General features: G+C 58.6%; 1 protein-coding gene across 7 annotated transcripts in view; it reads right to left on the reverse strand.

The window, feature by feature from the left end:
• The window catches only part of EPN1 (epsin 1), a 16,571-nt gene that overhangs the window by 1,162 nt on the left and 5,118 nt on the right, over positions 1-10,291 (reverse strand). Inside the window, exons 3-11 of one of the 7 annotated variants that reach the window (XM_019627887.1) lie at positions 8,116-8,365; positions 5,999-6,123; positions 5,542-5,616; positions 4,962-5,045; positions 3,853-4,156; positions 3,240-3,350; positions 3,030-3,116; positions 1,672-1,929; positions 330-1,568 (exon numbers count right to left, since the gene is read on the reverse strand). In XM_019627887.1, coding sequence (XP_019483432.1) covers positions 1,360-1,568; positions 1,672-1,929; positions 3,030-3,116; positions 3,240-3,350; positions 3,853-4,156; positions 4,962-5,045; positions 5,542-5,616; positions 5,999-6,123; positions 8,116-8,365 — 1,503 coding nt within the window. In that variant the 3' untranslated portion in view covers positions 330-1,359. Of the gene's footprint in view, positions 1-329; positions 1,569-1,671; positions 1,930-3,029; positions 3,117-3,239; positions 3,351-3,852; positions 4,157-4,769; positions 4,868-4,961; positions 5,046-5,541; positions 5,617-5,998; positions 6,124-8,115; positions 8,366-10,291 lie in introns of those variants that run through there. The other 6 variants (XM_019627890.1, XM_019627892.1, XM_019627893.1 and 3 more) reach the window with 6 other exon arrangements.

A 10,291-nucleotide genomic window follows, 5' to 3' on the forward strand; every position in this document is an offset into this window, starting at 1 on the left:
TTTTATTATTTTGTTACTGTCTTCTCCATTGTGACACACAAGGAAATTGAGGGAAGTCTCTGACTTTTAAGCTGTCCACCCAAGTAAACCAAACAAAATGTGATTTTCCTGCTGTCTGCTGCTTCGGAGGCATAAAGTAACGAGGCACAAGCAATTTGGTGAACGAGGCTCTGACTCAGTCTGGACAGGGACCTTCTCCTGCCCCACAGCTGGGCCCCAGCATCGGAACACACTACCTCGGCCTTGGCCAGGGACAGCACCCCTGATCCTGGCAACAGCCCCTGGCTCCCCAGCCATCTCACTCCCACAGTGCACAGGGCGCCAGGCACCTCAAGTCCTGGGCCAACTGGCCCGACGTGGGCATCCTTGGGCCCGTCCTCCTGGTGGCCCCACTCCATCCATCCGGCCCGAACAACCTTCCAATCAGCCTGGTCTGCAGGAGAGAGCCCGCTGGACCGTCCACTGCACGGCAGGAAGTCTGACCGCCACCTTCGCCCATGCATGCTCTCTCTCGCTGCCATCCGTCTGGGGGCCGCTGTCCTCACAGCTGTTTCTGAGGCTCACATGCCACCCTCCTCACGTCGGCCACCTGGCCCGGGAGATGTGGTCAGCCCTGATCACCATGGGGGTAGGGCTGCATAGGTACCCTAGGTCAGCTTAGCTGCCCCTCTCGCCCTGTGACCCAGTGCCCTGTACCTGCCTGTCACCTCACTCGTGTCCAGAGCATCTCCTGGGAAAGAACGACAGCTGGCTGACCTCAGGGTGCCTGGCTCAACCCTCACAAGGGGCCATGCCTGGGCCTGCACAGCTGCCACTCTGCCAGGACTCGGGGGGCCCTGCACCCCAGCATAGCCCCCACCCCACCCCCATGGTTCCAGAAGGGTCCAGAAACCAGGGCTTCTGAGAAAGCGGTGCTGGCTCCCATGCCCGGGGCCCCCCAGCTGAAGGGCCACGTGAGTCATGGATGGGAACTGGGGAGCCGTGCCCATGAGAACTGCTGTTTATTCCCGAAGTTGCCAAAATCATCACCAAGGATTCACTGAGGGTGTGAGGAGGAGGCTCAAACACTGATTGAGGGGCCGTCAGGAATGGGAGAAGGGGCGGGGGGTGCAGCTGTCCCACCCTTTCTAATGCCACGGGAAGGGGTCCTCCTCTGGCCAGTACCCTCCCTATCCCCCACGTCCAGTTTCTCTCCGGGAGGTGGGTGGGGAGCGTGGGAAGAGGTGTAGTGTGAGTGGCCCCAGGAGGGGAGGGTGCTGGGGGGTCCCCACTTCACATGCACTCACAACACTGGTCTCCCAGGGAGCAGAGACGGGAGCTGGGCTGGGCCCACCCACGCCCACCCACTCCCACCCAGGCTTATAGGAGGAAAGGGTTAGTGTTGGGGGCTGGGGGGCCCGGGGGCATCATGGGGGGCAGGCCTGGGCCCCCACCCAGTGGAGAGATGTATGTCGGTGGCACCCCCGGGACCGGGGGCCCAGGACTGAGCCGGAGCTGGTTCAGGGTGAGTGTCGCAGGGGGTGCGGGCTGGAAGGGGTTGGTGATGGAGGGACCAACAGCCGGGGCTCCTGCAGAAAGAAGAGGACAGGCGCACAGAGCAGAGTCAGGGGGTCTGCCTGGGTGGGAGGTCATGAGCGAGACCAGCATCCCGGCTCCAGGGGCCACACTCACCACTTGGTAGGAAGGGATTGGAGGCCTTGGCTCCTGGCGGCGTGGGGCCTGGCCGGCTCACCAGCGAGTCCAGGTCTACGAGGGCCGCATTGGGCCCCAGGAATGACTCTGGCGTCTTCCGCGTGGGCGGTGTGGGGGTTGGGGCTGCTGGGGGCGGGGGGCTCCCCACAGCCTCTGCCAGAGCGCCCCCAACTCCACTCATGTCAAATGCCCCAGGACTGCGGGCAGGCACCTCTCCGGCGAGCAGCTCCAGCTCCCCTGAAAGGAGCAGAGGGGGCTCACAGCAGGAGCCTCGGAAAGGAGGCCAGTGGTACCAAGTGGCAGAGCCCAGGGCCAAAACCAGGAGGGCCTGAGGCCGAGGGACAAAGATCAAAGGAACACTATCTGACAATCCCCAGGGCAGTGATGCTGGGAAAGAACTACCCACGAAAGAACCCAGCAAGTGGAGGTAGGACGCGCCCCACAGTCTCGACTAAAGTGCATGGTGGGGAAACAGGCAGGTGATCCAGAGGGACTTAAGATGACATTGTTAGTTTGAAATCCAACTTTAAAAAAAAAAAAAAAAAAAAAAGATTTAAGAATCCTATCTAACGCTGGGAAAAAAAATGCACAAATTTGTCTGACCAAAAAGGCGTGAAAGAATGCAAACTGCAGACTGGGTAGTAATCTAAACAAATCCTGGGGCAAGGGAGGAGAGGGAATGTTGGCAATCCACATCCTCCCTACATGGGCAGGACCCAGTTGGTCTCCAGGTATTTCTGGTTACATAAAAGTCTGCTTCACTCAAAGAGGTAAAAAATAAAAGGACCCAAAGGGAACATGACCAGTGATGGAAAATCAAGACATTGTGCCTCCGGATAAGAGGCTCCGATGAGAGCTCCCATCACAGCACAGAGACACACCCAAACTGAGGAACATTCCCCAGACTGCCAGCAACAGGTGTTAAACTGGCCCAGGAAGAGGGACAAGTCGAAAAGCAAGGTCCACTGCGGACAGGACCCTGGGCAGTGGGCAGGTGTGGAAAAAGAGCACTGTCCCTTCCAGCCACAGCATAGGCAGAAGCATCTGGGGAGTCTGCAATGCATACAAAGAAACATTCCAGGGGGACAGAGAAATCAGAGGTCAGCATTTGGGGAAGCTCAAGAAAAGGAATTCTTTGTACTATTTTTGCAATTTTTCTCTAAGTCTGAAATTATTTCAAAAGAAGGTTTAAATGTTCTTTTTGAAGATGGGGGGGTGATTAGTTGTACCTCAATAAAGCTATTTAAACAAGACAGGCCCAACCAGGGGTTGCATTCATACTGCTAATTAAACCCTGGAGTGTGGTCTCTGGGACAGGTGTGATGGCGGGCACTCACCTGTGCTGCTCCCTGAGGTTGGCAGGGCTGTGCGCAGTCGCTCAAAATCAGAGAACTCATCAGGCTCCGTGTCAAAGCCCCCGACCACTGTGGGGGGTCAGGATGACCACTCAGCTCCCCCAGGGGCCCGCCTTCTGCCCCTCGCCACTTGGGACTCAGGACCAAACTCATCATTTGTGACTCTGCCCCCGCCCAGTGCCCGCCCAGTACCTGCAGTGCCATTGGTGCTGGGCTTGGCAGGTGACCCCCCCCAGGGGTCTGAGAAGGCTGGGGCTGGGGCCCAGGGATCGGAGGCTGAAGGTCCGCTGGCTGGGGCCCCACCTGGGTGAGGAAAAAGGCACATGAGGGGCTGGGGCCCCACCTGCTGTGTGGTTGGGGGTTTGTCTCCTGAGTCAGTGGCTGTTCACAAACAAAAGCCCCCACTCCAGGCCCCCTCCCCTCAGAAGCACCTGTTCCCCCAGGACCAGCCCCTCACCTCATGATGTTCCAGCCCTGGGCACTCGCACAGCCTGGCCTTTGCCTGTGTTCCCCTCTGGGCCAAGCCCTCCTCGGCCCTGAGGCCTCCAGGATGCCCCCCAGGAAGCCCCCAGCCAGGGTGAGGGGACTCATCTGTGCTCATCAGACCCGCCCGCCTGCCCACCCTGCTGCTCAAGCCCCATTCCCCCAGATGCTGTGGGCATCCAACCCCTTCCCAGCCTCCCCACAGTGCCCTTCCCACTGTCCCCTCTCCCTGCCCTCCTCTGGGCTATTTTATCTGACCCCTCCTCCTCAGGGCCCCAGGCATGCCCAGGACTGCAACCTGGATGTGGGGACCGGCACTCACCGTCTGAGCTCCCCCATGGATCGGGCGTGGGCCCCTCACCAGCTGCGGGGGCCGGGGTCCCACCCCAAGGGTCAACCGGGGGCCCTGCAGAAGCAGCAGGCCTCCAAGGGTCCCCGGAGGCCGGTGTAGGAGACGGACCACCCCATGGATCAGCAGCTGGAGGGACAGGGGGTCCCCCCCAAGGGTCCGAGGTGGGGGCAGCCGTGGGGATGGCGGTGGCCAGGGGCGCTGGTCCGCCCCAGGGGTCTGAAGCTGGGGGAGGAGCCGGGGCCGTGAAGACATCAGCAAGATCCATGAGGGACGACTGCAGAGAAGAAAAAGGGTGTGAGGGGGAGGGATAGACAAGAGGCCCAGGAAAAAGCGTGCAGGGCAAACGGGGGTGGGGCGGGTGGAGTACGGGAGTCACGGGGAGGTGGCAGCCATGCCCTCCCTGTTTCTGGTACCCCAGAGCCCCCGACCCGGCCCTCCCTGCACCCTCACCCCTCTGTCCACTATCCCATGCCTACCAGGGCCCCTGAGCAAATGAAGGCAGAGGCCAAAGCCACTCATGCCAGCCCATCCTACAGCCTCCAGGAAGCCCTGATGATCACACACCCCAAGTCAGCTGGGGAACCCCAGGTTCCTAAGCACACCTAGCCTGGGGCCCAACACACGTTGCATGTCACTGCATGCTCCAGGCCTCCCAGCACAGCACACGCACCCACACACACAAGTTCCCTGCGTCCTGGGTAGACCCTGCTGCCCAGAGTCCCATCTCCCTGGATGTGACCCTTGGGGTACCCCCACCCTCCCACCCCTTCCTCAGGATGAAGAGACTAGTACTGGGCTGGGACTCCCTCTGGGGCCCCTCTGAGCTGGGTGGGGCACTGATAAAGTCTTCAGGCCAGGCCAGCCATCAGGAGGGATCTGGTCCCCACCCCAGGAATCTGGAGCAGCCTTGTGACCTGCGACCACTGTCTGGGAGGCTGGCTGTGCTGTGAAGACACTCAGGACACCCACGGTGACCTGTGCGAGGCTACAGGAGGAGAGACCAGAGGACAAGGCCAGCTTGGACACCTGCCACATACACACAGGGCAGGGGTGCAGAGGGACCCCCTCTCCACACTCACCTCCTCCTGGCCCCCCGTCTCCCGCTTGCTCTCCTCTATGGCCATCTGCAGCCTCAGGTCATCCCCACGGCGGATCCTCTCCTCCTATTTGGGCCATGGAGGCAGGCAGCAGGGAAGAGTCAGAAACTGAGTGACTGGACAACAAAGAACCCTCTCCCACCCAAACAAAGGCGACTGAAAATTAAAATGGGATGCGGACAACATGTGGGATGGGGTGGGACACAGGGTGCCAGCCTGGGGCGGGGACAAGGGCGCTGCTCGGACAGGATGGGAAGCACAGGCCCTCCTGCCAGGCGCCAGACTCAGGTGTTTCCTGCCCGGAGCAGGTGATGAAGCTGGGGCTGTGCTGGAGGGAAGGGAAGGCCCTCACCACCCGGAGTGGCTACCAGGCACCTGCTTCAAGTATGGTGTCGTCTGAGGATCCATCTTACACAGGGACCTACAGCTAAAAACGCTCCGGTGTGAACGTGTGGAAACTGTGGACAGGCCAGTGGGGTAGGGGCCCTTCAAGAGGATGTGAGGAGGTGGGGCCTGGGGAGGGTCTCAGAGGGGCCTGGCGGGGTGGGGAGGCTGCTCTGACCTTATCGTGCTCCTCACGGCTCAAACTAAGGGCCAGCTGGAGCTGGACGTCATCCTCAGGGCCGCAGGACGGGGGCTGGGGGAGAGAGAGTGTGAGGGGGCCAGAGTGCGGGAGGCAGGAGCGGGGGGAGGGGGGGGAATGCCCCCAAACTGGTGAAGGGCTAGCAGAGACAGAGCAGGGAAACAATCTTGGGTGGGGGGACGAGAGCTGGCCAGCAAAGGGCCAAGGCAAGATAAGCTTCCAGGGAGAGAAGGGGGAGGGGAATTCCCAGGACAGGGTAAAGAAGGACCAGCAGGCAGGCAGACAGACAGACAGACAGACAGAGGGAGCAGACCCGAGAGAAAGAGTTGGTGAGGGCTGTGGGTGAGGTATGAAGATGTGATGGCAGAACAGAACGGAAGTCAAACCCGCAGTGCCCCCCAATCCCCCACCCTGGCCCCTGGTCTGGCCCTAGCACCTGGTCGGCCTCCTCCTTGCTCATGGCCAGGGCCAGCTGCAGCTGCAGCTCCTCCTCCCCGCTGCTCTGCGGCCACGCCTGCTCTGCCTCGGGCGGGGGCCCAGAGCCCACGGCTGCAGAGGATGCTGGGGAGGAAGAGCTGGTGAGACGCAGAGGGAGAGACGGAACCCCATAGCCCAAGCTGCGGGCTTCTACTTCCAGGCTGGCCACCCCAAGGCTCCCGCAGGGACCCAGACACCAGGTTCCCTAGGAGGGATGGGAGCAGGGATTGTGAAGAGGCTTATCCAGCCCCACCCTGAGCTTCCCCGCTCAGGGAAGGACAGCCCTGCTGACAAGGGAGTAGACTTCAGGAACCTGAACCTGAGCCCAAGACCTGGGTTCCTGCACCACATGGAGCCAGGGACTCCTGTGTGCCTAGGGCTTGTCGCAGGGCTTTCCTCCCTGGTCTTAGCCAGGAAAGATCCCAGGTGGGGAGGCGGGGCCTCAGGATCCAGGGCTGGTCAACACTAGCTCTGACAGGACCATGGCATTAGGGGGAGGCAACCCCATCCTGGGTGACCAGCCTGAGTCACAAACAAGGGAAGGATGGCGAGACTGGGGAGGCAAGAACTGACTGTTACAAGGGCAGAGGAAAAGGGCACAGGCAAGGCTAAGGCAGGTGAGGATGAGCTGAGCAGACCAGGCACCGCCCTGCCCTCCTGTGAGGCCAAGTCCATGGGGAAACCATGCAGCCCCATGTCAGCCTGTTGAACATGCACTCGCGGCCCAACACACAGTGTCCCAAGACTAGGATTGGCAAACGGCTGCAACCACACCCACCAAGCCCTACTCTGGTTCAGCCCACAAACTAAGAAAGGGTTTCACATTTTTAAGTACTTTGGGGGGGGTCAAAAGATGAATAAATATCTTAAGACATGCAAAAATTACACCAAATTCAAATTTCAGGATCTGAGAATAGAGCTGGAGAAGCACAGAGCCCACCGCTCAAACAGGGGTCCAGCGAAGTGGCTGGAAGGGGGAAGCCCATAAGGGTAACGTGGAACATGCACTGACCGGCCCCACAGAGGACGTCTGTGACCCTGCTCCAAGGCCCCTCTGAGAGCACTCTCATCCCCACGGCACACCCTCTCCCTCTGCCTGAAACACCATCTTCCATGGCCCTGGGCACATCCCTCACATCCTCGTGGGTACTGGATATGATAGGCACAAGCAGAACGCCTGGCCCTCCCCAACACACCAGGCTCCTAGGGGTCATGGGCTCTCCTGCTACACCTGATCTGACCCGCGTGCCCAGGCGACCCACTGCAGGTAAGGCTCACCATTAATGTGTCCCCATCCCCTCCCCCTCCACTTGCCTAAACCCGCTGGTACCGTCCCACTGAGCTCATACCTCGTGTTTGAACTGGTTTCAGCAGTGACGCCCACCCAGCCAGGATGCCACACCCTTCCCAGCACCCCTCAGACCCACCCCCCCGGCAGTCAAACTGAAGGGTCCCGAGACAAATGCACTGTGACTTGTAGTCCCTCTATTCCAAGTGGCTTTTGGATGCTGGTAGCCACCTGCCAAACTGAGCTCGCGCCCATGAACAACTTCTTAAAAACTTAAAAGCAGGCTTTGCCTCCAAACAGATGGAAGGACGGCTCCTCAGGTATCAGCATGCACATGCCCTCTCCAGAGGGCTGTCCCTAACTACAGGGTGTGGGGAGACCCTCCGGTGGCCTTCTCTTCCTTTGGGCACTGACCACTCTCAGAAGAATGGCGGCGCATGGGTCTGGCAGCTCCAGGGCCCAGGCTGAGTGCAGAGCACACCTGGGCCCTCGCGAGGCACTAACATTTATGGACAAACTAGTGACACATGTCAGTTCCAGGGCCCACTGTGCGAGGGAAGCATCAGGGAGCTACAGGGGAGGCTCGAGGCAAAGGGAAGGGCCCAGGTGAACCTTCGTCCTGGTGAGGCGGGCAAGGAGGGAGCGGGCAGGGGAAAGCCTGAATTTGGAGCTCAGGTCCTGTTGGCCAGCAGAGAGGGAGCAGGAGGGCTCAGCCACCAGGAGAAAGGGACAGGGCACGGCTGGGAGGGAGCAGTGAGGAGGGGGACACACAGGCCCTGGGGACTCACCTGTGGCAGTCTGCGCCAGCTTTTCCTTGGTCTTGAGCGCGTGGGCACGCTCCTCCCGCAGCCGGTCCTCATCACGCAGCAGGGCCACCAGCTGCTTGGCCTTCTCACGCACGTTCACGCCCTGGTCCTTGCCATCGCGGTCCACGTACTGGAAGTCCTTCAGCGTCTGCACAGCATACATGTTCTCCTTGCACTGCTGCGACACTCGCTCCGAGCCCGTCTTGATGAGGTACTCCATCAGCGTCATGGCCTGCGGGGAGGACAGGTGTATGGCCTGTGATCTACGTGCATCTCCATAAAAAGACGTGCAAGGGGACCTGAAAGCTGCAATCACCACAGGCCCGTCTGGGTACCGCTGAGCAGTGCAGACTCTGCCCAGTTTTGTAAAATAAAAATCTAAAGGAGCACAGCCACAATACACACTTGTCACACCATGCTCACGGCTCATCACACTGCGCTCTCCATTGTTCTGTAAGTTTAGATGGAAAGTGTCACCACTTCACATGTGAAACTTCACACCAACATGCTGAGAGGGAGGCCTAGGCCCGGGCTCTCTGGGGGAAGACACGCAGAGTGCTGGGAGGATAGGGAGAAGACATACCTTCTGGTGTCTGCATTTTATGACATCAGAACAAATTCTAACAAGTTAAAATTAAATAATAAAAAAAAAAAACCCACATGAGGCCTTTGTGCTGTCGGAGCCTCAGCTTCAGGCAGGTCTCGGGAGCAAGGCATGGGGTGACGGCCCTTTGCAGACCGAGGAAGGCCACCCTTGGAAAAGAGCAGGTGAGTCTCTGAAACACGCCCAGGAAACAACGCAGGGAAGGGCCGGACATTTGGGCAATCTCTATGAACCCCTGACGTCTGCCGGGGGCCCTGCTGTGGGCCATTGGCGCCTCCAGGACCTGGGTCTGGCATGGCTTCCTACAGGTGTGCTCACAGTATCTACGTCTGCCATCGGAGGTTAGTCTTTAACTGGCCTTCTAGGTGTTTGCACACAGAGGAGAAAGGAAAGGACAAGCCACACCCATGTGGAAGGTGCGCCACAACTCCCATGGCAGCCGTCCTGCTCATCACACTTAACAGAACTTCCCCAGCAGAGGTCAGACCCACAATCTCCAACGTGGGACCAACAAATATCAGACAAACAACCCACCTCAGTCCAGGTCAGGCCTTGCACCAAATGAATTCTGGAAACTTTCATTTTCAGACATCTGGGGACTTTGGAATTGCAGTTTAAAAGACGGTGAACCCGGCAATAACCCAAACATCCATTAAGATGAGATGCACACAGATGTTCACATGATGGGAACATATGGACGCCTGCCACAAATACCAATCTCCCAGACACGGCAGGGAGCATGAGGAATCGTGAGTCCCTGTAATGAAGTTCTAGAACAGTCTCAGCAGGCAGAAGACAGGGCCCGGGACCCCTAGGTGTGGGAAGCATCCTCTGCCTCCCTCTGGTGGTGGCCTCACCATGGTGATGGATGCAGAGGGGAGCGAGTGGGGTACCACACACACGATGTATGCCTCAATGGGAAACGGACGCTTTCTAAAAGTGGACTAGATAGCCCAAGAGTCTCTAATAATTCTCCAAACAGCTTGGTCAAGGATGTCCAGGACACCAGAATACAAGTGTCAACTTAAGATAGGGCTCAGCAAACATTCCAGCCTTTAGGACTGTGGTCCCATCCCACCACGCAGCTCTGGGGCCTGGCTGCATGCCCATAAAGCTTTGTTTACCAAAGCACAAGATGAGACAATTCAGCCTGGGCCGGAGTTTGCTGACCAGACCCTGCATTCCTCGGTCAAGGCAGGTGACACACCAAGTCAAGAGGGGTCTTTGGGACTCCCCTCCCAGCCCCACTGGATCCTAGGTGCCCTGAGCCTTCTTGTGCCTCAGTTTCCTCACCTGGAAAACAGAGGCAGGAAAAGTACCGTATTTCCCCATGTATAAGATGCACCCTTTTCCGGAAAATTTGGGGTCTAAAAACTGGGTGCGTCTTATACAATGGTTGTAAATTTTTTTACTTACATTTCCCACTGAGGACGAGGCAATATATGAAGACAGTGATTTGTCATCAGACACAGATGAGGACAAGCTAATGGTTGGGAGTTTTGACAGTGATGAGGAGTTGTATGAATTTTATGATGAATAAAACTTGAGTTCAAT

This window comes from Hipposideros armiger, unplaced genomic scaffold, assembly GCF_001890085.2.
Source record: "Hipposideros armiger isolate ML-2016 unplaced genomic scaffold, ASM189008v1 scaffold_742, whole genome shotgun sequence".
NCBI classification, from domain to species: domain Eukaryota; kingdom Metazoa; phylum Chordata; class Mammalia; order Chiroptera; family Hipposideridae; genus Hipposideros; species Hipposideros armiger.